Here is a 27,256-nt window from a genome sequence, read left to right as displayed (position 1 = left end):
TCCCAACAGCTCATTCATCTCAGTTTTAGCATCTGTTGATAGTCATTTCTCATTTGATCTGAGATTTTTTTGGTTTTGATATATAAATAATTTTGAATTTATTCAGGACATTCTGATTATTATTTATGAGACATGGTTTTGTCTTTAAATTTTCTGTTTTAGCAGGTAGTCAGCCTGTTTACGTTCAGAGGGTATGTCCTGGTCTGTTTCCATGGGCTATAGTTCTGATGTCAATTTAGTTTTCAAAGTCCTTGCTCTTATCAGGTCTGTCTGTCTTTTGTGCTATTCAGAGGCCAACTTGAGATCTGGGCAGTATCTTTTTTTTTTTTTTTTTTTCTTTTTTTAGTTCTCGGTGGACACAACATCTTTGTTGGTATGTGGTGCTGAGGATCGAATCCGGGCTGCATGCATGCCAGGCGAGCGCACTACCGCTTGAGCCACATCCCTAGCCCCAATGGGCAGTATCTTACACCCTGTCTGGGCTTGGATTTATTTGATCCCTTCCTGTTTGAGACTTGCTCAGCTTCTGGAATCTGTAGATTTATACCTTTTTAAAAAAAAAAAATCTGGAAAGTTTTCAACTATTATTTCTTCAAATATTTTTGCACTTCCCCATCCCATTCCTTTTCCTTCCTTCTAGGACTCTGATGAAATGAGTGTTTAGCTCATGACTTCTTCAGTGATTATTCTAATTTGTGTCATACATGGGCTGCACATATTGAGCTTGGAACATTTTCTTTACTCACCCTAAAAATCTCATAGTTTTAGCTGTCACCCTCATATTCCTCCATTTCCCCTAGCTGAAGTCAACCACTAGTCTACTCACTATCTCAATAGATTTGCTTATTCTGGAATTTCATATAAATGAAATCATATAAGATATATAACATATCATTTTTTGTGACTGGCTTTTTTTATTTAACACAATATTTTCACGATTCATCCACATTGTAGTATGTATCAATACTTTAGTATGTTTTATGACAATGTTTTTTTAAATTTTTTTTTAGATTGAACCTTTATTTTATTCATTTATTTATCTGTGGTGCTGAGAATTGAACCCACTGCCTTACACGTTAGGCAAGCACTCTGCCACTGAGCCACAACCCCAGCCCTTGACTGAATGTTTTTATATTATATGGATAGACCACATGTTTGTTATCTCTTTATTGTTTGGAAGACATTTGTGTTGTTTCCACTTTTGGCTATTATGAACATTCATATGCAAGCTTTGTATAGATAAATGTTCTCATTTCTCTTGGGTGTGTACCTACAAATAGAATTTCTGGGTTGTATTGTAACTCTGTGTTTAATATTTTGAAGAATTGTCAGACTGCATTATAGACCACACCAGTTTTTACTCCCACTTGCACTGTAGGAGGGATCCAGCTTCTCTTCCTTACCAACACTTGTCATTATCTTTTTTATTATACACACTCTAGTGACTGCACTTCTCTAATAACTAGTGATATTGAACTATTTTCATTACAGTTTTCTTAGTGAATTCACAGGGATGTCTCTGTAATTTTGATTCTGTTTCCTTGATGACTCATGATGCCGAGGACCTTTTTCATGTGCTCATTGGCTGTTTGTATGTCTTCATTGGAGAAATGTATCACTGGATCATTTGCCCATTTTTTAATTGGGTTGTCTTTTATTAGGTTGTAAATGTTCTTTGTATATTTAGATACAAATCCCTATCAAATATATGATTTGAAAAAAAATTCCCCCGGTCTGAGTCTTTTGCTCACAATACTGTGTCACTTGACACACAAGTTTTAATTTTATCTGTTTTTTCCTTTGGGTGCTTGTGCTTTGGGGGTCTCATATTAAGAAACCATTGCCACATTCAATGTCATAAAGATTTACCCCTTTTAGCTAAAATGTAAGTTTTTTTTTCTAAATATAAAAACATTTAGACTTTCGATCCATGTTGAGGTAACATTTTACTGTGGTGTGAAGGAGGGTTCAACTTTATAACATGGATCTCCACTTGTCCCAGCACCATTTGTTGAAGAGTCTGTTCTTTCCTTTATAAATTGACCCTTGGCCAGGCACCGTGGTGTGTGCTTCTTAGTCCCAGCTATGTGGGAGGCTGAGGCATGAGGCTTGCTTGAGCCTATGGGTTTGAGACCAGCCTGGGCAACAAACAAGACCATGTGTCAAAAGCAATTTTTTTGACACTCTTAGCAAATAGTCATTAACAACAATTTGAAGGGTTTACTTATGGACTCTGAGTATTCTAGTGGTCTGTATGTTTACCCCGATGCTAGTACCATGCTATTTTGAAAGAAGAGCCTTATTTTAATTTTCTTTTTTAAAGAAAAAACTGGCTTAGTGGATCATTGAATGCAAAGTGTGTGGCAAAGTATCTTTTCTTCTTTAAGTGAACTATTATTGGAATATGGCATACATAGAGAAGTTTGAAGATTGATGAATTTTCACAGCTTATTTCTATGTAACCAGCATACAGGTTTTTAAGCAAGATATTGGGCTGGGGTTGTGGCTCAATAATAGAGTGCTTGTGTAGCATGCATGAGGCACTGGTTCAATCCTCAACACCACTTAAAAATAAATAAATAAGGTAAAGGTATTGTGTCTATCTACAACTAAAAAAAAAAAGATTATTATTATTATCAATACTGCAAAAGAATCAGCAGGGTACTTTAAAAATGATTTCTTTTTTTTTAGTCAAAACAACAAAATAAAATATAGGTGTTTAGTGGGAACTTATATATTATAACCTAATAAATCAAATTAAAAATAAGGTCCTAAATATCTTGTTCCCATGGTGCAATCTTGACCCTTCGCATTGAATAGGAATTGGTTCTTACAGGGACCAGTGTCTTTCAAGGATGTAACCGTGGAGTTCAGCGGGGAGGAGTGGCAGCACTTGGACCTTGCCCAGAGAAGCCTGTACAGGGATGTGATGCTGGAGAACTATTTCAACCTGATCTCAGTGGGTGAGCACAGCCCTGTGCGTGCAGAGCAGGCTGCACCCAGGGCACTCTTTTTCTTTCCTAGAGGACTTTCTGAAATCTGTGGGTTTTCTGAAGTCTCTGCAACTCCCAAAGACTGCAGGGCATCTGAAATATGTAATGGTTCTGTCTTTGTTTTGTCCCGTGTTCTTAAGAATCTCTTTTGGGTACTGTGAATGCACCTCTGTTCCCAGTGGACATTTTTGGGAATCACATGGCGTACTTTATCTTGTGGCCCCTGAAACACATTCTCTATCATTTCCTGTTGACAGGCTGTCCAGTTCCCAAACCAGAAGTCATCTTCAACCTGGAGCAAGCAGAGCCACGCGTGTGGGATGAGGAGGCCTCCGGTCAGCACTGTGCGGGTGAGTGGGAGCCAGAGCATGGACCGTGGTTCAGCCCACCTGCAGTCATGCTGGGAGAGCTTCTGTGACATGCCATTAGTGTGACTTTTCTGCTTACCTTTTGAGTTTTCAGAACTGCTTGATGGAGCTGACGTCATCCCCTTGGAAATGGAAATGCTGTTCCCCTCACGGCCTCTTCCCACACCAGTGCCACGACCTCTGAGGAGGACCTGTGCTGGTTGGCAGTGCCTGGGGTGGGATCTCACCCAGCGTCATCTGGGATCATGCCCTCTTGCCCTTTGTTCTCTCTCCATAGAGAACTTCTGCTCCTTCTACCTCCAGCCAGGGCTTAGTTCCTTTCTTAGGCATTTAAACTCCCATAGATCTGCCTTCTTTTAAAAAGTCACCATGGGCCACACTCCTGTTCCCTGGTGTCTTTTCCTTTATGTCTCAGCATTGTCACCTGGATGGCTTATTGGATAACCTGTGCTCTTCACTGCTGACCTCGAGGGCATCCTGGTCACTTTCTTCCTGCCTGGCTAGTGCAACACAACACTGACTCCATCTTTCTAATTTGGATATTTTACCAGAAGCTTTTGTACCTCATGTTCAGGAGATTGGGTTAATTATAACCTTAGTTTGTGGTCAGTGTCCTCATCAATGTGTTCAAGGCCCCTCTTACTTATTCCTTTTACTCCCCATTCTCCATACTCATTGTTCCTTCCCAGGGGCAACTGCTTTAATATGTGTGCTATCTGTCCTAGAATTTGTGGGGGGTTTTGTAAAATCTAAATTGTTGGTATTTTTAGTTTATAGAAATGGTCAGTTTCTTTCCCTGCCCCCTTTCCTTCTGTCTTTGTTTCTTTAAATTGGCACGTTTCGATGTTTTCCAGGTTAATTGCTTCCAACTGCTGCATGGCATGCTTAGTACAGATAAATATACCACATTTTACTTGTCCAGGCTCCTCGCTACTACAAACAGTATTGTAATAAATTTCTTCAAGCACTATTCATATTGGAAATGAGAATTTCTCAGGAGCTGTAGGATTGCTTTGACATTGACTATACTAATACTTAATATGACTTAGTGTAATTGCACTGTTTTCTGGATTGACTCCTACAATTAGTTTCCCCATATCTCTGCCTATATTTAGTATTACATGCATCTCCAGTAATTTGGATTTCAAATTCTAATTATTGTTTTGTGTTTCTTTAATAACAGAATGTGTGGAACACTCAGCTGTATCTTGTCATAGACTCTGTTTTTGATGCTTGACTACTGACATCTTCCAAGCCTTCCCTCTGTCTCTTCCCCATCTGCCCCACATCTGGACAAACTGATAAGCAAGTTCAGGTTTTCCTTCCTTTGGGAACATACAGGGCCAGGCAGCCAGCCCTACCCTCAACCAGCAGAAAACCCCAGGCCACTTTGGACCTGCTTGGAGGTCTCCCCAGAGCCTCTTTGCATGAACAAGCCTTTTCCTACCCACTTAGCGTTTCTGTCCCACCATCACTCTTGACATCTGAACCAGAACTGGGCTGGGCCAGTTCTCCCCTGCAGGTGCCTTAACACTGAGGCAGTAAGCAGGCAGTTCAGACAGTGACCACCACCAAGGGGCCTTTCTCCTTTTCCCAACGGCTCCACTGTCTGCACTTTGCCTCTGCCGTGCACATAACCAACCCGAGGTGGAGGTTGCAGTTGTTATTTAGGAACAGGTGTAAAGAGTTAGGCCCTTCCTTAAATTTGCCCTTGGTCATGTGTCTCGGCTTGAACTATTTGTGTTTTACATTGAATCATGTGTCCGGGTTCCAGCTGGGACTGATGCTCGGCTCACAGGAATGACTGTTACTCTCTGACCACTGTGTGTCTTAGCCAGGCCTTGGCCCCATTTATGCAGTGCCCAGGAATACAGATGCCTTTTGTGTACGAGGGTGGGTCCCTCCGTGGCTGCCTGAAGAAAGGCAGACAAGTCCCGGTGCAGCAGACTTCAAGCAAGTGGCTGACCTCAAAATCTTCCCCTATTCTACGTGGGTTTTTGCTTTTCCCTCTGATCTACCTTCTCAAACAATTCCTTCTGCTTTTCTGCTAATTTTTCTCTTAGAAAAGATCATTTAGATGCCCTCTTCTTACTTCCTACTGGTATCACCTAAAGCCATACTTATGTTTTCTCATGCCTGGATTATTCTAACTTATTTGAATATGTTGATTTCATTTTTTTTCCTACTTCACTTTAGAGGTGACTGACAGATTTATTACTTACCATTTTGTTTATCTTGTCCTAGTTATATGGAGCAAAACTGAAGTCACTCATTATTATCTAAATTATGACACATTCTTTTCTTAATGGGTTTGTAAGTGAAAGAAATAACATGGCCTCATTTCATAATGCACATTTGTCTCTGTGTAGTTTCTAAAACCAAGTCTGTTCCATTTTAACATTTTCTTTAATGTTCCCCTGCATTGTTTTCTCATTTCTCTGCCTTTTCAAATTATGCACACACTCATATTTTTTGTGCAGATTTTTCTTGCTCCTTAAATCAGATCTCATACAACATACCTACCTGCTTTCTCCCTCCTCTAATTCTCCAGTCCACAGAAATTCAGAGAAAGCTACATTAAATGATATGATAACCAAGCCTTTTGTCTCTATACTTCTAAAGAAAAATTGTTTATATAGAAAAAATACTTAGTAAAATTGAATTTAATCTCTAGGCAGAAAAGTTGTTTTGCTTTATTTCAAAAGAATTTTAAATTTTTTCTTCTAGAATCAATTCATAGGGCCAGAGATAGTAATTAGAAAGAGAAGATAATGGGTGGAATCTTTATAAAGTTTCAGCTTTTTTGCAGTATTCAAATGTTAATCTACACATCTAAGTAAATTCAAGTATAAATATGAGTGACTGAGAATATTCATTTGTTCACTTTTAAGTTAAATGAAAACAGAGCCTCCCCAGAGTTGTGGGGAGGTTAGAGATTAGCTCTTAGAGCAGAGGACCCTTCATGGTCTTAGCATGTGCATGGACCTAGTTTTATCCCCAGCATCAAAAAGAAAACAAAACCAAAAAAGTTCTTTTAAGCCACAGGGTTTACATTTGTTCTTCTGGCGCCTTCCACGCTTCTACCTTTGCTTGATTTGAATCTCTTCCTTCCCAATTACTAATCATTTGATTTGGGCAGTTATTAAGCTTTTCTGTGGCTCACTTTCCTTGTCTATAAAATGGGGATAACAATACCAAAGGTATTGTAATAAAACCAAAGGGTTGAAATAAAGTTTATATAGAACTTAGAACAGCACCTCCAAATGCTCTTGCTTATCCTAAGGTAAATGTAATGTCTTAATTTTATTACTGTATGTTATTGTATTTATATTACAGAGAGAGTATTGTACCTATATATTTATATATCTTTACACATTAGGTGTATTTATTATGTTTGTAGAGCACGTGTCCCATTTCTCTGTGTTCATCCTGAATTAACTCAAGGTGTCAGTTGTTCTCTGTGTCAGTTTAATCTTTTCTTTCTTTTCAGATGGTGATATTGGTTTTGAGACTTCACAACAGAGACTATCTGAGGAATTTTCTTTCCAGTGTGAGAGGGTTGATCTCTTCACAGGAGATAACCTCTATTCCCTTTTAGAAAAATTGTGGAAGCCAAGGGGGAGATGTGAAGGAAACCAGGCCACGCCTTTACGTCACGTTGTCTTCAGGGACAGGGCAGCACTAGCTGATTCGAGGAGCTGTGGATACCAGGACGCTGGGAAAATTGGGCACATAAACACACATCTGATTCCTTCACGAAAAGGATTCCATCCTGGTGATGCCTTTGGAAAGAATCTGAAGCTCGTTGCAAGCTTAAATAATCATAATAGAAACAATGCAACAGAAAATCATGATGAGGTTATCAGCCGTGAGGATGCTGTTACTCACGTGGATTCTCATACGGAAGGGAGTGCTTGTGGAGGTAAGCGTTGTCGGGAACGTGGGGGTCATAAGCAAGCTCTCACTCCACATCCGAAAAGTCATGCTGTGGAAAATCTCCCTTTGTTTTCTGACTATGTAAAAGTTTTCACTGAGAATTCCCACCTCTTTGCACATCAGAGGATTTATGCTGGAGAAAAACAGCATGAGTGTAGTAAATGTGAGACAGTCTTCACCCAGAAGCCCCCACTTGCTACTCCTTGCAGAGTTTCTGCAGGAGAGGAGCCCTTTAAGTGTATGGTATTTGGGAAGTCAAGTCACCAGAAAACTCGTAATGAGGAAAATTTCTATAAATTCAGTGAATACAGAAGAGCCTTTGTCCAGAAGTCTGATCAGTTCAGACGCCAGAAAGACCATCCTGGAGAAAAACCCTATGAATTCAGTGAATGTGTGAAAAGCTTCTCACAGAATGCAAACCTCAGCATAATTAAAAAAAATCATACTGGAGGGAAACACTTTGAATGTACTGACTGTGGAAAAGCCTTCACAAGGAAATCCACACTAAGTATGCATCAGAAAATTCACACAGGAGAAAAACCCTATGTATGTGCTGAGTGTGGGAAAGCCTTCATCCGGAAATCCCATTTTATCACACATGAAAGAATTCATACTGGAGAGAAGCCCTATGAATGCAGCGACTGTGGGAAATGCTTTATAAAAAAATCACAGCTCCATGTGCATCAGCGAATTCACACAGGAGAAAATCCTTTTATATGTTCACAATGTGGAAAGGTCTTCACTCACAAGACAAATCTCATTATACACCAGAAAATTCATACTGGGGAGAGACCCTACATATGTAATGAATGTGGGAAAGCCTTTACTGACAGGTCCAATCTCATTAAACACCAAAAAATTCACACTGGAGAAAAACCTTATAAATGCAATGACTGTGGAAAATCATTCACCTGGAAGTCACGGCTCAGAATCCATCAGAAATGCCATACTGGCGAGAGACATTACCAGTGTCGTGAGTGTGGGAAAGCCTTCATTCAGAAGTCCACACTAAGTATGCACCAGAGGATTCACAGAGGAGAAAAGCCCTATGTGTGCAACAAGTGTGGGAAGGCCTTCTTCCACAAATCCCATTTTATCACACATGAAAGAATCCACACTGGAGAGAAACCCTATGAATGCAGCGATTGTGGGAAATCCTTCACCAAGAAATCACAGCTCCACGTGCATCAGCAGATTCACACAGGAGAGAAGCCCTACAGGTGTGCTGAATGTGGAAAGGCCTTCACTGACAGGTCCAATCTCTTCACACACCAGAAAATTCACACTGGAGAGAAACCCTATAAATGTAATGACTGTGGAAAAGCCTTCACTCGAAAGTCAGGCCTCCACATACATCAGCAGTCCCACACTGGAGAAAGACATTACGAGTGCAGCGAATGTGGGAAAGCCTTTGCTAGAAAGTCAACACTAATTATGCACCAGAGAATTCACACCGGAGAGAAACCCTATGTTTGTACTGAATGTGGGAAGTCCTTCATCCAGAAGTCACACTTAAATAGACACAGGAGAATTCACACAGGAGAGAAGCCCTATGGGTGCAGCGACTGTGGGAAGTCTTTCATTAAGAAGTCACAACTCCATGAGCATCATCGAACCCATACAGGAGAAAAACCGTATGTATGTGCTGAATGTGGAAAGGCTTTCACCATCAGATCAAATCTTCTTAAACACCAGAAAATTCATAGTAAACAGAAGCCCTATAAACGCAGTGACTTTGGGAAGGCCTTTCACTGGAAGGTGCAGCTCACAAGTCAACACAGTGTACCTCAGAAGTCTGACGCTGGGGAGGTGGAGTGCCCAGTGCCGCAATCATGGTGTGGGGGTACGAATAAACAAGAGGCCACAGCTTGACCAAGAAGCAGGAGGTGACCAAGACCCACCCACTGCCTCTGTCTAGTCAGAATTATGGGTATCTGCTTCACATAGTGGATGTCCACGACACGTCCAGGAAGATACTTTGGAGAAAGTGTTTACACAATGTACTGTGGCCAGGCTTGGTTACTGGCAGATTGTCAGGCCCCTGCAAATCCCAGTGAAGATGAAGCCAGAGGCATGGTGCATGCCTCTAATCCCAGCTACTTGGGAGGCTGAAGACAAAGGATCAGGTGGGAGGATCGCTTGAGCCCAGGAGTTTGGGTCCAGCCTGGGCAATATAGCTAGACCCTGTGTCCACAAAAACAAAGGGAAAAAAAAGAAAGAAAAGGTGGCTTACAATCTTTCTCATTTCACTTTTTTTTTTTGATAAGCAGCTGTCTAAACTCAGAGCTGTTGAATTTCTCTTGCCCTGGGTAGCAAAACTTTAATATTGTCCAAAAAAATATTTCATAAGGAGTAGAGTGGTGAGAAAATTTTTCACTGTCTTAGTCCCCAAAGGACACCAAAATCAGGATGGAAATTAACCAATTCAGGTCTGCAATGAAAAGAAATTAGAAGCTTTTGTGAAAATTGATACTAAAGATACAAAGAAAGGACTCAACTCTCACTCCCCTTTTGGAAATCACTACTAGTTGTCGTTTATAGCAGTTATTGCGTGTGCCTTGTTAGCAGCTTCCAGGAGGCCTAAAACAGGCTCCCAGTCTGTATCTCTGAAGCAGTCAGTGATGCAAGCAGCAGTCCTGTGACTGTTGCACAGCTGGGGCCAGGGTCCTGGAGCAGCACAGGGACCCAGACTTAGATAACAGCACTTTGGAGCCTCAACTTTGTTCATAGAAAACTGTACTTTCTTACTGATTCCTGTTTGAAAAAGAGACAAATTAAGGAAAAAATCTGTTTCAAAACCTAGAATACTTTCTCTCCGATTTTGATAGTGTATTCTCTACATATTCATTATGTACTAGGTAACCATGAGACATAATTGTAGTTTGTTATTTTAGGAGATAAAATATAGTTAAACATTTGGAAAAGTACTCCTATTCTTTCCCATTCTTTACAAATTAATCTTATTTTATCAGACAATAAAAGAAGTGCATCATGATCTTCCAGAATAATTATGAATTTGTCTCTCTTTTAGAATGACTGATTTTTACTTTATATTTTGAAGTGTTTTATATGCATTGAAATTTAGAATTGTTATGGTTTTCTTAATTGAAACTTTAACATTAAGTAATGTCCCTTTTTATCTCTAATGATGCTTTTTGATTTAAAGTGTCCTATGCCAGATATTAATACAATGTAGTAACTCCTGTATTAAAGGCCAGAGTAAATGAGTGCCGCTACCACTCCTCAAGGGGAGGAGTTAGAACATGACCTCCAGGTGTTCCTTTCTTCACCTACATGTCCCCACGTGGTGCATCTGAAGTCTGCATGTAGTTGCCGTAGTCAATCATTCTTGTTTCAGAACCCATATGCATTTAAGTTAACCCACATGTTTACCCTTTTCATTACTTTTTTCTTTTTATTCTTTTATTCTCCCCCGGAGTCAGTTTTTTTCTTGTTTCTGAACACTCTTTAGTGTTTCTTTTAGTGTGAATTTGCAGATAACAAATTCTGTTTTTATTTGTTGCAAATATCGTTATTTTGGCGTTTTAAAAAAATTGCTTTGGTGCTGAGGATTGAACTAGGGCCTTGTGGATGCTAAGCACTGGGCCATATGCCCAGCCCTTGCCTTTATTTCTGAAGGATTTTTAGAGGGTATGGACTTCTAAGTTGGCACTTGCTGTCTATTCATATTTTGGAATACTTAATTATGTTCTGTCTTCCATTGAAAAGTAAGTGGTCAATTTAATTACTTTTGAAGTACCTGGTCCTTTTTTCTCTGTTTCCTTTAAATTTTATCTTTTATTTTTAACAGTTGTACGTTATCTCTAGATGTGATCTCCTTTATATTTATCCTGCTTGGTTTTTGCAGTGATTTTTAAAATATGTGGGTAAATGGGGTGTGTGTGTGCATGTGTTCATGTGTGCATGCGAGTATGTGCATGCATACATATGTGCACTTTGGGAATTCCTAGCTGTTATCTGTTCAAATTATGCATCTGCTTAATTTCTTTGCTTCTTCTAGGGGTAGCCCCATTATCTAAATCCCCTATTGACCTATTTTTGTTAGTTGTTTTTCTTAGGTTTTGGTGATGTCTTGTCTTCTCATATATCTGGTGAGTTTATTTTTATTTTTTATTTTTTGGGTTCTGGGAATTGAATTCCCAGGGGCACTTAACCACTAAGCCACATCCCCAGCCCTTTTTATTTTGAGACAGGGTCTCATTAAGTTGATTAGGGCCTCACTAAGTTGCTGACCCTGACCTCAAACTTGTGATCCTCCTGCCTCAGCCTCCTGAGTCACTGGGATTACATGTGTGTGCCATCAAGCCTGGCTATCTGGGGATTTTTAAAATCAGTTGTCAGACTCTGTATATTAAAATTATAGAGATAAGATGGTCTGGGTGATATCTTCTTCCAGAAGGAATCTGTCTTTTGCTTCTAGCAGGGTGACTGAGCTAGGGATATTAGCAATTGCTACCTGCCTTCATCCAATCATGTGTTGAGATAATTTAAAACTGGCCTTAGTCTCTCTAACAGTTTGTGTTTTTTTTCTCCCTTATTTCTATGATGATACTTTTAGGACCTAAAACTGTGGGAAGTTTATTAGGACCTTCTTCCTTGGAAGGATCTGAATTCAAGTATTTGTCTTTGTTTCCATGAATTTGTCAAAAGTCTCTCCAGCTTCTCTTGCCCAGTATTTACTAAAAGAATTGGCTAAAACCTTTCCATAATAAACAATCCCAAATTCCAGATAGTATGTCTTATCTCTAATTTTATTTTTGCAATTTCTCACTGTTTTGTAGCTCTACTATGCCTTCAGAAATTAAATATGTTTAATATTTTCTTCCATGTATTTTTAGTTCTCAAAAGGAAGTAGTGAGCTGGGCTCTACGACACACACCCATAAGGAGTTAAGCAGGAGGATCATGAGTTCAAAGCCAGCCTCAGCAATGGTGGAGCGCTAAGCAACTCAGTGAGACCCTGTCTCTAAATAAAATACAAAATAGGACTGGGGATGTTGCTCAGTGGTCAAGTGCCCTTGAGTTCAATCCCTGGTACCAAAAAAAAAAAAAAGGGGGGGGTGGTGTGGGGGGAACAGTGGTTTGTATCACTTACTCGGCCATTAGCAGGAAATTTCAGTTGGCTGCTTCTATGTAAGGAGTTTGGAGTCAGTCAATAAATAAATAAATAGTCAATCCTTTTTCTAAAAGGGATTGAAACCAGGGGCACTTTTCCACTGAGTTACATCTGGACCCTTTTTTTAATTTCTTGAGACAGGGTCTCTTAGCTATCATGCCTGGCTAAATATATTTTTAAATTACTAAAATTACTTACTTAAAAATGAAAATATTCTAGTTTACAATATTCCTTTTTTCTTGTTAAGGACTTTTTAAAGTTGTGACATAGAAGAGAATATTACCTGTGGTGGTATCAGTTTTATTATGATAGCTTCCAAACTTCAACAGTAGGAGAAGATTAACTGAAACTTCTCAGATGTCTTCTTTTAAAAATATTTTTAGTTGTAGTTGGACACAATACCTTTATTTTTATTTTTCTGTGATGCTGAGGATGGAACCCAGCACCTCTCAAGTGCTAGGGGAGTGGTCTACCGCTGAGCCACTGCTTCTTTAATACTATGATTTTCCTTTGCATCATTATTTGAAAATGATGTTAATGAAGACTGGCCCTAGAGCCCTGGGATTTTAAAATAAGAATTTCAAGAATTAATTTAATAGGATTACTGAGATTGTGATTCTCAACCTTTTTTATGCTCAGGCATAGTTTAAAACATAAAATTCTACACCCCCAACTTGGGGAGTGGGCAGGACAAAAAAAAAAAAAAAAGCTACTTTGCCTTTTGTCAACTGAGTATTAGTCTCCAGGAGAAAGGAAGGCTTCCTTTTGTGGGTCTCCTTACATCCTGTGGAGCGAATGATGGAAACCCGTGAGTGGACAGGACAGCTGGCTCGGAAGTAGAACTGAGATGAGTGCAGACTGCAAGCACGCAGGGCTGGCCTCCCCTGGGGGTCCTGGGGTGACCAGGCCTCTTCACACCAGCATGCATTGGAGCTCGTCTGTGGTGACAGCAAAACTATTTTTAAAAGTTTTACAATTTATAAAGTTTTTAATAAACATGCATTTTAATGTTTCATAGAGGAACCTCATACTGTGAATTCAGTAAGTATAGGAGATGTGCACTCCAGCCAACACTTAATTATAAATCAGATAGTTCATAGGGGAGAGTGGCTGTCTGTCTGTACTGACTGTGAATAGGGTTGCATTCACAAGTCCCCCTTCCTTACATATCAGAGTAGTCATGCCGGAGAGCAGCTTGGGGAATAGACAACAGTGGGAAATCCTCCAGGGGAATTCCTGCAGAATTCCTACAGGGAATTCCTACAGAAGCAAAGTCTTCCTGTAGAAGCAAAAAACATGAGAAATAGAATTCATGTTTACTAATTTAAGTCAGATTATAAAGTGTTCTGTATAATTTGTGTACCTTTTATGTCTTTTGAAAAAAAATGATTGTTTTCTTGGACATGAATGGACACTTTGACAGTGTCAGACACTGTTTGCTAAACCAACATGCAATTTTAGTGCTCCTATCTCTACTGACTTCTTTATCATCTTTTGAGGCTGGGATTAGCTGAGTGACTTGCCTCAAGCCAAGAGAAGCAAAACACTAGTGGGTGTGTCCTGGGAAAACCTTTGCTTTCCCAAGAAAAGGGACAAATGTAACTGCTGCCATCAGTTCTACTGTTCTTCCTGATGGTTAGTTACATGGTTCCTGCTGCATGGGCTACCTTCTTTCAACCACTGGTAAAGACCAAAAGAATCACAGAGACACTGGGTCATGTATTATCTGTTCAACACTAGCAGCAACTGACTGCCAGTCCATACTTTAATTATGTTATAAAAATAAATATATTTTGGACTGGGGATATGGCTTAAGTGGTAACGTGCTTGCCTGGCATGTGCAGGGTGCTGGGTTCGATCCTCAGCACCACATAAAATAAAAGATGTTGTGTCCACCAAAAACTGAAAAATAAATATTAAAAAATATTCTCTCTCTCTTCCCCTCCCTCCCTCCCCCTCTCTCTCTTTAAAAAATAAATAAATAAATATATTTTGCATAAACCATTGTATTTTAGGTTTATCTTACACTCAAAGTATACCTAAATTTTTTCAGACATCAAATGTACAAAATAATTCATTTTCTACTATATATTATAAAATATTTTTAAATTGTGTATTTAAACTAGATTCTCCACACAATCTTGAATAAGATAAACTGCAAAATTATTGATGACCCTTAATGAGTAAAAGGAATCAGATCTTGAAAAAACAGGATCAGAAGAGAATACTACCTAGAATAAATGAAGTTTTCTAGCAAGACATAATTTATTAAAGTTGAATAAATGAAAAACTGAAAAAATCAATAAAATAACTTCAGAATATTTCAGAACTACCATTTAAACTGTACCAGGTATGTAGGAAGAGATTTCTTAGGACACACAAGGAATGAATTATAAAAGGATAAGTTGAACTTTTCAAATATAAAAACTCTTGCCCTTTTAAACACCATTAGGAAAATGAAAAGGAGAGGCACAGAATGGGAAGAAATATTTGCAATAGGTATCTGACAAGAGATTTGTCTCCTGCAAATAATAAAAACTTAAACCCATTATACAACAGCCCAATAAAAATAGCAATATACCTGAACAGAAATAATTCACAAAATAAGTTATAAAATGGCCAAGAAAGAATTTCAACATCAGCCATAGGAGAAACACAAATTATTACCACGGTGAGACACCTTTCCACACCTATTAAAATGACTGGCACTGCCAAACACTGGAAAGTGTTGAGAACATGGCAGTAGTAAATGGCAGAAATACTTGAAAATGGTTTGTCATATTCTTAAAATTTTCAGATCTGAAGCTACCACAAAACCCAGAGATTCTACTTTGGAATGTAACGCAATAGAAATAAAAACTTATGTCCATCCAATACTTGAACATGAATGTTGATAACTATTCATGATGGACTAAAAGTGGAAATGATTTACGTGTCCATCAAGGGAATAGTGTGGTATATTCATAAATATAAAACTATACTACAAGGCAATAAAAAGGAACAGATTACTGATGAATGTAACAATGTGGATGGATTACAAAGTTATTTTGATTAAGGAAAAACAGACAAGAGTATTGTATGATTGCATTTACATGAAATTTTAGAAATGCAAAATAATAAAAAAGATTGGTAGTTGCCTGGGACTCAGGAAAGGAGGGACTCTTCTTGGGATGATAAAAATGTGGAGTGTTTTTTGGTGGTTTTGAGTACACAAATGTCAGAATGCAATGAGTTGAACATTAAGTGGACTGAATGTAAATTATATCCAATAAAATTGATTCTAAAAACTGAACATGAAAAGATGGACCCACATCTGAACTGATCATGTTTAAAGGTAACTGTTGACTTCACATCATTCCAATTTAAGGAGAGAGACTTTTTTTTTCTCCAGTGTGTTTCGTTGTCTCCCCTAATTGCTTCATTGCAGCTTTACAACGTGCCATTGTTCTTAAGATGTCACAGGAACCACTGTGCAAAAATAAGGAATTACTGACTCATTGCTTGTGATCACAGATGCAGAAATCCTAAATAAAATTTTAGCAAGTAGAATTTTTCAGTATATAAATAAAAATTAGGGCTGGGGCTATAGCTCAGTGGGAGAGCACTTGCCTAGCACATGTGAGGCACTGGGTTTGATCCTTAGCACCACGTAAAAATAAAGTGTTGTGTCCATCCACAACTAAAAAAATATTTAAAAAAAATAAAAATTAGTCGTGATTTTATTTTTAAATTTAAGAATGATAGAATAGTTCCACATTTGAACACTCATAAATTCACTAAAATCTGTAATCCCCAAATCAATGTTTAAAGCATTTTTCTGGGCTTACACTGGTGAAAAGTTTGAGTCAAACAATGTGCTCATTCCTGCTTGGCAACCATCTTTCTATTCTCTTTCTCCCACTCTGTCAGTTAACATCCCACTATGTTGATAGTGTCCTTGATGCACAAATGTTTTTCATGTTGATGAAGTTCAATTTCTTTTGGCAACTGCTGTTTGATGTCATATCCAATAAATCATTATCAAAATCAGTGTTGGAAACTTCCCATAGGTTTCCTTCTGAATTTTTGACTTTACCTTTAGTTTTTTTTAACCTATTTTGCATTCATTTTAGTATAAAATGAGAGTCCAACTTCATTCTTTTCATGTGGACATCCAGTTTTCCAGACATTATTTTTGAAAAGACTGTCCTTTCTCATCTGAATGATCTTGATGTCCTTGTTGAAAATCATTTGACCATACATATGAGAGTTTATTTCCAAGGTCTCCTTTCTAATCCATTAGTCTATATGTCTGTCTTCTTGACAATACTGCCCTGTTTGACTACCACAGCCTCGTAGTAAATTGTGAAATTGGTACACAAAATTCCAGATTTGTTCTCCTTTTAGATATTTTTTGACTGGAGACCCTTGAGATTCCATATGAAATTCAGGATGAATTTTTCTATTGGGAAAGTCATTGAGATTTTTATAGGAATTGCAATGAGTTTGTAGTTCACTTCAGGTAGAATTGTCATCTTAACAATATTAAGTTTTCCAATGCAAGAACATGGAGTTTTTCCATTTAATTGTGTCATTTTAAAATTCTTTCAGTTCTGTTATGTAGTTTTCATTGTATAAGACTTTTACCTCTTGGTTGAATTTACTTCTAAACATTTTTTAGTATGTTTCAAAATGTAACATTCAAAATGTAATTTATATCTTAATTTCATTTTGGTATAGTTCATTTATAATATATGGAAACATCAGAATTTTGTAGATTGGTTTTGTACCCTACAATTTTATTGAATCCATGTATTAGTGTCTGTGTGTGTGTGTGTGTGTGTGTGTGTGTGTGTGTGCGCGCGTGCACATGCATGTATGTTTGTGTGATGTTTAGGGTTTTCTACAATCAAGACTGTGAAATCTATGAACAGAGATAATCCCATTTCTTTCCAATTTGGATGCTTTTATTTCTTCTTCATGTCTGATTTCTCTGGCTTGAACTTCCAGTACTATGTTGAATAGAAGAAAGGTAAAAGTGGGCATCCATATCTTCCTTCCTTCCCTCTCTCTCTCTCTCTCACTCTCTCCTGGTACTGGGGAGTGAACCCAGGGGTGCTGAACCACTGAGCCACATCCCCAGCCCTTTTTATTTTTTGGAGACAAGGTTTTGCTACGTTGCTTAGGGCCTCGCTAGGTTACTGAAGCTGCCTTTGGACTTGAAACCCTCTGGCCTCAGCCTCCTGGGCTGCTGGGATTATAGGTGCGCTCCACCATGTCTTCCAGGTCTCATTTCTAATCACAGAGGAAACACTTCCACCACTGAGTGTGCTCTTGTCTGTTTTGATATGTGGTTTTTATTATATTGAAGTAGTACCTTTGTGTCTAGTTTATTGTCTTTATCATTAAAGGGTTTTGGATTTTGTAAAAGGCTTTTTCTACATCAATTGAAATGAACATATGTTCTTTCCCCTTTATTCTGTTAATGATGAGTATTACACTGATTGATTTTCATACATTGTATCATCCTTACCTTCTGAGAATAATTTTCATTAGCCATAGTGTATAATCCTTTAAATATACTTTGAATTTGTTTTGCTAGTATTTTGTTGATCTTTGTATCAACATTTATCCAGGATATTTGTATAGGTAAGAAAAAAATTACATTCTCTTGTTATTGGGCAGAGTATTCCATGTAATTGGTCTGCAGTGTTGTTCAATTCTATTATTTCCTTATTGATCATTTGTCTGGTTGTTTTATCCATTATTGAAAGCATGATTGAAGCCGTCTACTATTGCTGTAGATCTGTTTATTCACTTCAGTTCTGTCAGTGTTTTCTTCATATTTTTGGAGCTCTGATTTGGGAGTATATATGTTCATAGTGTTACATATTCTGATGTATTGACTCTTCTTACCAATATGCAATGACTCTGACTCTTGAAATAGTTCCAGTGTAAAGTCTAATTCTCCTATTTTTAGTATCGCCACCTCTGCTCTCCTTTATTATTTTCATGGAATCTTTTTTCATTTCTTCATCTTTTTACTTTCAATCTATGTGTGTAGTTATTTTCTTTTTAAACATATTTTAAGTTTTAGATGGACACAAGATCTTAATTTTATTTATTTAGTTTTATGTGGTGCTGAGGATTGAACCCAGTGCCGGACATGGGTGAGGCAAGGGCTCTACCACTGAGCTACACCCTGTAGTTATTTCCTTGTAGACAACTATTATGTTTTTGATCTGGAATGTCCTCCAAAGTTAATGTGTACAGAGATGGGGCCTCTAGCCACTGATTAATGGATTGATCTGTTGATGCTTAAATGGACCGTTGGGTGGTGGGGCCTAATTGGGGGAAATAGTTCACAGGAAGCATGTCCTAAAGAATTTTTTTTTAAAAATCTTTTCTCCAGTATAACTCAGGCCCATAGCAATGAAGCAGGTCAGTCAGTCAATCATAGATAAAATCTTCTGAAACCATGAGCCAAAATAAATCTTTCCTTCTCTAAGATATTCTTGTTAGGTATTTTGGTCACAGTGATGAAAGGTAACTAACACAATAGACAATCCTGGTTTTTTCATCCATCTGGCAATCTGTGCCTTTGTATTGGATAGTTTATTTCACTTACATAAAGTAGTTACTAAGAGGAAAGACTTACTTTTGCCATTTGTTCATTTTCTGTGTTGTAGTTTTTTGGTCTGACATTCCTCCATCATTGCCTTCCTTTGTATCTAGTTGACTTTCTTTCCCTTTTCTGAATATTCTAGATATTTTCTTTGTTGTCATCATGGAAAATATATTATAAACATCCTACATTCATTTATTTATTTTTAATTTATTATTTTTCATATTTATTTTTTAGTTGTAGTTGGACACAATACCTTCATTCTATTTATTTACTTTTATGTGGCGCTAAGGATCAAACCCAGGGCCTTGCATGCCCTAGGCAAGTGCTCTACTGCTGAGCCAAAAACCCAGCCCCTATTTATTTATTTTTAATGTATTTTTTAGTTGTTGATGGACTTTATTTTATTTATTTAATGTGGTTCTGAGTGCCTCACATATGCTGGGCAAGTGCTCTACCACTGAGCTACAGCCCCAGCACAACATCCTAAATTGTTTAACAATCTATTTTATTTTTTGGTATGGGGGTTGAAACCAGGGGAGTTTAACCATGAGCTACATCCCCAGTCCTTTTTGTTTTGAGACAGAGTCTCCCTGAGTTGCTTAGTGCCTCACATTTGCTGGGGCTGGCTTTGAACTCATGATCCTCCTGTCTCAGCCTCCTGAGCCACTGGATTGCAGGTGTGTGCCACCATGACCAGCAACTTTTTTTTTTTTTAACTTGTGAATGTCTGAATTTCTCCCTTGTTTGTGAATGACAACTTTTCCATATGTGATTCTCAACAGAGACATCATCTTTTTCCTTTCAGCATTTTAGTTATATCATCTTACTGCCTTCTGGCCTGTAAGGTTTTTCTAAGAAATCTATTGATAATCTTACTAGAAATCCCTTAATCCATGACAAGCCACATTTTCTTCCTGCTTTTAAGACCTGTCTTTTTTCCTTTTGACAGTTTGATTATAATGTATCTGTGTAGATTTCTCTGATTTTATCCTACTTGGAATTTGTTCTTTGAGCTTCTTGGACTTATAGATCAATGTCATTTTGCAAACTTAGGGAAATTTTAGGAAAAGGGTTAAGATCTTTTCAGATCTTTCTTTGAGCATGCATCTTACCTAGCCCTTTGTATGCTTTATCTTTATTCCTGAGTATATATGTCTACTTTGAAATATCTTAATTTCCTAAAGAGCATTGTTCTAACTCCTCTCCAAGGCTGCAGATAATCTAGTATATGCTCTCACCTGTGTCTCTTACCCAAAGCATCTGCAGGTGTATAGTTCTCCTGCAGCTTTCACGAGGTGTCTGCTGCTTCCAAGTTTTCTCCAGGATGAGATGCAAGCTATGCTGCATTTCCCCATCTAAACTTCAAGTCAAAACAGAAACCAGTCCCTAAACCAGTCCTTTGCTATAAACATTGATGTGGCTGCCATTGCTGTAGTATGCTGATTTTAAGTTTTTAACTCCTTTGGGTATAAACCAAGGAGTGGGATAGCTGGGTCAAATGATGAGTCCATTCCAAGTTTACTAAGGAATCTCCATACTGCTTTCCAGATTGTTTGCACCAATTTGCAGTCCCACCAGCAATGTGTGAGTGTGCCTTTCCCTCAACATCCTTGCCAACATTGTTACTTGTATTCTTGATAATTGCCATCTAACTGGAGTGAGATGAAATCTCAGTGTAGTTTTAATTTGCATTTCTCTTGCTAGTGATATTGAACATTTTTTTGTGTATTTGTTGACTGATCATATTCTGGGAAGTGTTCAGTTCCTTTGCCCATTTATTGATTGGGTTATTGTTTTTTTTGGTTCTTTATATATCCTGGAGATTAGTGCTCTGAGGTACAGGCAAAGATTTTCTCCTATTCTGTAGGCTCTCTCTTCAAATTACTTATTGTTTCCTTTGCTATGAAGAAGCTTTTTAGTTTGAAACCATCCCATTTATTGATTCTCGATTTTACTTCTTGTGCTTGTTGAGGAAATTGGTTCCTAAGCTGACATGATAGAGTTGGACCTACTTTTTCTTCTGGTTGGATGAGGGTCTCTGGTCTAATGCTTAGGTCCTTGATCCACTTTTGAGTTGTTTTTTTTTAAAGGTTTTTTTAATTGTAGGTGAACACAATACCTTTATTTTATTTATTTATTTTTATGTGGTGCTGAGGATTGAACCCACTCCTTCACACATGCCAGATGGGGACGCTACCACTGAGCCACAACCTCAGCCCAACTTTGAGTTGTTTTGTCCAGAGTGAAAGACAGGGATCTAATTCCACTTTGCTACATATGGATTTCCAGTTCTCCCAGCACCATTTGTGGAAGAGCCCCTTTTCTCCAATGTATGTTTATGGCACCTTTGTCTAGTACAAGGTGACTACATTTATATGGGTTTTTCTCTGTTACTTCTATTCTGTACCACTGGCCTACATAGTTCTGCTTTGATGCCAATACCGTGCTGTTTTTGTTAGTATAACCCTGTAGTGTAATTTAAGGTTTGGTATTGTGATGCCTCATGCTTCACTTTTCTTGCTCGGGATTGCTTTAGCTTCTTATTTTTCCAAATGAATTTCATGACTGATTTTTCTATTTCTATGAAGAAGGTCATTGGAAGCTTAATAGGAATTGCATTAAATCTGTGTAGCACTTTTGGTAGTAGGGCCATTTTGACAATATTAATTCTGCCCATCCAAGAACATGGGAGCTTGTTCCGTCCTCTCAGGTCTTCTTCAATTTCTTTCTTTAGAGTCTGTAGTTTTCATTGTTGAGGTCTTTCACCTCTTGTTAGATCAATTCCCAAATATTTTATTTTTATTTTTTGAGGCTAGTGTGAATGGGACAGTTTTCCTAATTTCTCTTTCCATTGTTTCGTCCCTGATGTATATGAATGTAATTAATTTAGGTGTTAATTTTATATCCTGCTACTTTCTGAATTGATTTATGAGTTCTAAAAGCTTTCTAGTGGAGTTTTTTTTTTTTTACTTCTAAATATAGAATCATGTCATTGGTAAACAGGGAGAGCTTGGGTTCTTTTTTCCTATTTGTATCCTTTTTAAAAATTGCTCTAGCTACAGTTTCAAGGACTATGTTGAACAGAAATGGTGAATGAGGGCATCCCTGTCTTGTTCCAAAGTTTTTTTTTAGAGGGATTGCTTTCAGTTTTTCTCCTTGTATATAATGTTGGCCATGGGTTTGATATAGATAGCTTTTACAATGTTGAGGTATGTTCCTACTTTCCCTAGTTTTTCTAGTGTTTTGAACAAAAATGGATGCTGTATTTTATCAAATGCTTTTTCTGCATCTATTGAGAGAATCATGAGATTCTACTGATGTGATGAATTACATTCATTGAATGTGGCTTTTTCTTGATTGAAAGCATTCACTTGATTGCTATGAACCTTTTAACTGTATTTCAGAGCTCCAATATAGTTATTTTAGCCAGTCCCCCATTATGTTTTGCTTTATTTTTTACGTCTCTATGGAGCCAAGGGCCCAGAGAGTCCTAGTCTGCCAACTTGTTAATGTCATTCCACTGTGTCTGGTTCTATCCCAATGCTCAGTAATGGTTTTAAATCGGATGTGTGGGCACATAATTTGCTGGTAGGGTCAAAATGAGATGTGTGTCTAAATGACATATGATAGCACAAAATTACAATCAACGTACTTCTACTTGTAACTGTCAACATGGAAACATTTTTATTAATGTGATTGAAAGCATGTAAAGCTGAGCACAGTGGTGCACATCTGTAATCTCAATGACTCAGGAGGCTGAGGCTGGAGGATTGCAAGTCAAGACCAGCCTCAGCAACTTAGTAAGGCTCTGAGCAATGTGGTGAGACCCTGTTTCAATAAATAAATAAATAGGACTGGGGATGGAGTTGAATAAAATAAAAAGGGCTGGGGACATAGCTCAGTGGTAAAGTGTCTCTGGGTTCAATCCACAATATGTATAAATAAATAAATATGATGTTAAACAATATCAGTACTTTCTTCCTTTGCAAATAATGGCAATTTTGAAACTATTTTCTGTGCATTCTAAGACTGATGAAATAACATAGTGTATATTATAGAAGCCAGGAATCTGTCAGAGAAAAAGTTGTAAATATGGGAAAGGGAAAGCAAATGGTAGAATAAGACATATGATATTGGGTTGAAATTGGAAGTGTCAATGGAAACTTTAATACACATGTGGGCTTTAATACACAGGTAACTAGATATAGGAACAGGTACAGATGCTGAATGTGCACATGTATGTATATGGATGAACACACATTCATCTACTTCCTAACTCCATCCAGAAGACAATCAACAACCAATGATATTCCCAAGATCATTAAGTTACTTTAAATCATGGCTTTTGAACACAACAGGCCAATAATGGAGACAAATCTCCTCAGAGAAGCAGCTTATTATATGGTTGAAATGAAGAAAATATCAAATAAGCCTAGAACTTTTTTTTTTTTTGGAACTTTTTCTGGCAATTTATTTTAACTGCGGCAACACAGCTTTCCAGAACGCCAGGTTAGATCAGGTTTTGTTTCTCCACTGGGTGGATCCTATCTCTGGCGCCCCCTATTATATTCTTACCAGAAAAGTAAAGCAGCTTATTAAAATCGTCTTCTTTTAGCCAAACACAAAGCACCAGCTAAGAATTTAAAGTCAAAATTCAACTGTTTTAAAAGTCCTTCTGTAATGGGACCCCTACCCTGAGCCAATTTTGCACATGGAGTTTCAAAGTTGCCAAACTCTAAATTTCATAAACGTCCTCTGGCAACTCATGTCCCTGATTTGTCTAGGAGTATAAAAGTATCTTCAAGTATCCTCCCAAGGTCTCTTGATGTCCATTTATTCCAGAATCCTAGGGAGGTGGTCTTTTTTAATATTCAGAAAAAAAAATTTTCTCTAGACGTTAGTGGCAATAGGAGGCCAATGTCCTCACAGAAACCTCATGGTCAGTGGGTGCACTTGGAATACAGATCTTTCTTTGAACTCTAGTGACCCATCCACATGAAGGGGCGATACTGAGAACCACTTGGTTCTGTGAACCAGGGCTGGGTATGAGAAAGGCATCAGTGGGAACTTCTTGACAGCATGAAGACAAAAAAGAGCACATAACTCATAAGGTTAAGGAAACAGAAGTCTTCACAACTACCTAAATGAGCCAAGGTAAACAACAAACAAACAAACAAAAACAGGCATTTATAAACCCCTACACTTCAGTGTGGTGGATATGAGCTGCTTTTTGGTGGAGAAAAATATGTCCTAAACTGGTTCCAGACACATAAGGCTTACCTGACTCCTTTCTTTGTCCACTTTCTTAAAACACTTATTCAATGACAAATTATGTCTCACTGAGTTTTTCCACCCAGTAGATGCATTCGCAAAATACGGAAAATGTTCCAAGATCCAGTTGTAGATATCCTTCACGGGCAGGCGCTTGGTTGGAGGGTCCTCGATGGCCATAAATATGAGGCAGCCAAAGGAGTAGGGGGGCTTGCAGTTGGGGTTCTGCCTGGCATCACAGGGCATGTCAGAGTGGGCTGGGGATGGAGGGGTGTCGTCGTCCAGGTCCTGGACGGGGCTGACACTCCTGCCGACCGACTCCCCAAAGCCTCTCATGCAGCCAGTTCAGCTCTTCATCTTCCCCGGTCCCCTCTTCTCATCTGATGTCAGGCAGAGAAAAGTCGAGGTCATCGTCTTCCTGGAGGGCCTTGGAGAAACCACTGCCCGGTAACACTGGCTCAGTCCAGTGGACACACTAATTCCTGAGCTTTCTGGCTTCTTACTGGCGACATGACTGGACCCATTTACGTGAAGGCTCCTGGCCGGGGCGGGCACGGAGGCGCCGCTGCCCTTCAGCGGAGCCGACAAACTTTCGCGGGCGCCCAGTGGGCATCGCTTGGTGGCCCCGCTAAGGACGCGCGGGCGCGGGTGGCAGGGACGCAGGGGTCGCGGCGCGGCATGGGACCTGTGGCGTCCGCCTGGCGCCAAGCCTAGAACTTCTTGATGTCAAAAAGTGAGGAAGTTCTCAAAAAATGATAGGGAAATGGGCTAAAGGGCAGAAGAACTTGAAGGGATCCCCTGGAATAAGTAGATTACCCCTCCCACATCATTACAGGAGTATAATATATTTAATAAAGTGACCAAGAGTTCACAGAGACATAAGGAAGTAAGCTAACAAGCATGGAGTGGCAGAGGGAAAACTCTTCGTTTCTGTAGAATTCTGATTAATAAAGGAATGATGGAATTATTCCAGAATGATGGAATGAGAAAAATCAACATTTGACAAGCACCATAACAGATTGGAAGAACCTATATTTAAAATCTGTGCATAGAAATTTGAAAAGTAACTAACAGGGTATTTATATCATCTCAAAGTATCTCCCCAAAAGACAGTTATGTAAATGCAAAGGACAGGACAACCATCTCACAGTGAATACTCAAGAGGTACTACCTTAACCAAGTGGCTAACGCTGACTAGAGCCAGATGGGAATCACCCACGGTGACTAACTCCTGATAGGACACACTAAAAAGAATTCAGCACCGTTTTTATATTCCTGCTAAAAATAATGTAAATTTAACCACAAGGATACATTATCGGTCAAATCCAAAATGCCAATGTTATTGTGACACACAAAGATATTATCAGGAAGAAGACTAAAACTTTAAAGTCAGAACTGTGGGTGTGTTTAGTGTTGTTCCCCCCCCCACCCCAGCTAAATTCAGTTAAACAGAGAGTCAGAGAACTGCAAGCAAGTTAAGGGTTGGGGGGGGGGAGAAGAGGAGGAGGAGGGGGGGGAGGGGGAGGAGGAGGAAGGGAGCACAGTAAGTAAGGGCTATGAAATAGTGACAGGATCAGTGCACTGCAAATAATAGAGAGGAATGGAAATATAAAATATCTGGGTAGGAATGCATGAAACTAAAAAATATATGATATGGGGCTGGGGCCCTAGCTCAGTGGTAGAGCGCTTGTCTAGCACGTGTGAGGCACTGGGCTGGATTCTCACATATAAATAAATAAAATAAATGGTCCATCAACAGCCAAAAAAAAAAAAAAAAGATATAAAACACATTTCCAAAGTTAAGCCTCCTTTAACAGTTAAACACTACAAGTCAGTGAGATGCTGTTATCTACCTTTTTTTCCTTTAAATGCACTTTCTCAATGAGCATATGTTTCTCTAGAAACTCAAACAAAAGTTCGCTGACTGAAGTTTCCCAACTCGAAGGGTAAGGCCGCCGCGAGGGCCTCGTGCTGGACCGAGGACGGCTTCCCCAGCGGAGGCCGTGCTCTGTTGGGGGAAGCCCAGAGCCGCCGCCGCCAGGGGCGCGTCTACCGCTTTCTCGCTCCAGGCTCGGTTTCCGAAGAGCCTCCGGAGCCTCTGGCGCCGGCCCCAGACTCACACCGTCCACCTCTGCGAAGCGTACCTGCCCCGCACGCTGCAGTCAACTCAGCTGGATCCACCAACCTTACCCGTCCCGCGGGTGCGGGCTCTGACCGCGCTGCGACCCCAGGACTACGCTTCCCGGCGGCCCTAGCGCCCAGGCTGCTTCTGCCCCGACCGGGCCTTCCGGCTGCGGATTGGCTGCTACCGCGCCGTTCTGCGCAGAGGCTCTCGGTCCTATGGGCGGGGCCGGCCGGTGGTCATGGATCTTGTGGGCTGGCGCGCAGCGCCGGGATTGGATGGTGATGGTGGGCGTGGCACTTAGGCTTAGATATTTAATAGGACATGTAGCATTTACTGTACTTCCAGGATTTTCTACACAGTAGGCCTTTTGTCATTCATTTTCTTCCAAAGATTATGTAATTTCAGTCTTGTTTCAAACCAGTAGTTATTTAGATGGGCCATAAATGGATCTCTGGATGTTTCATGCTATACTATTATCAAGATTTTTGTTATAATTTTGTCAAAAAGCATGGTTAGACATCCATTCTTTTTTTCCAGAACTGATTATAGAGACACATTTCTACATCTTCTTTCTGCTCTTTGGAAAGTCGTGCTTAGCTACACCATGTAGCGTTTCAGGCTTGCATAATATCTATGCAGCTTATGGTCTGAGTAAAATGCTTCATATATATTAGGGTCAGTTTGTGCTTTTGATTCTTCAGGGTAAACTTTATTCAATAAAGAAAAGTTGCTGGTGAAAGTCTCTCCAATTTTTATAACACCGATAGTACAACAATCATCATAAGAAATCTGTAAACTGGTATACAACTAATTCTATTCC

At 39.0% G+C, this 27,256-nt stretch overlaps 1 protein-coding gene and 1 pseudogene across 3 annotated transcripts in view; one reads left to right on the top strand and one right to left on the bottom strand.

Moving 5' to 3' along the window:
* The window catches only part of Znf484 (zinc finger protein 484), a 33,402-nt gene extending 10,397 nt beyond the window's left edge, over positions 1–23,005 (top strand). For all 3 annotated transcript variants that reach the window (XM_005320858.5, XM_040271149.2, XM_040271154.2), the window contains 3 exons: positions 2,837–2,963; positions 3,251–3,343; positions 6,852–23,005. In XM_005320858.5, coding sequence (XP_005320915.2) covers positions 2,837–2,963; positions 3,251–3,343; positions 6,852–9,169 — 2,538 coding nt within the window. In that variant the 3' untranslated portion in view covers positions 9,170–23,005. The remainder of the gene's footprint in view (positions 1–2,836; positions 2,964–3,250; positions 3,344–6,851) is intronic.
* A 179-nt stretch (positions 23,006–23,184) lies between these two features.
* Positions 23,185–27,128, bottom strand: LOC144370010 (forkhead box protein N3 pseudogene; annotated as a pseudogene).
* Between the last annotated feature and the right edge of the window lie 128 nt (positions 27,129–27,256).

The sequence above is a fragment of the Ictidomys tridecemlineatus genome, chromosome 13 (genome assembly GCF_052094955.1).
Source record: "Ictidomys tridecemlineatus isolate mIctTri1 chromosome 13, mIctTri1.hap1, whole genome shotgun sequence".
Classification (NCBI taxonomy): domain Eukaryota; kingdom Metazoa; phylum Chordata; class Mammalia; order Rodentia; family Sciuridae; genus Ictidomys; species Ictidomys tridecemlineatus.
This window is presented reverse-complemented; position numbering and strand designations above follow the sequence as displayed.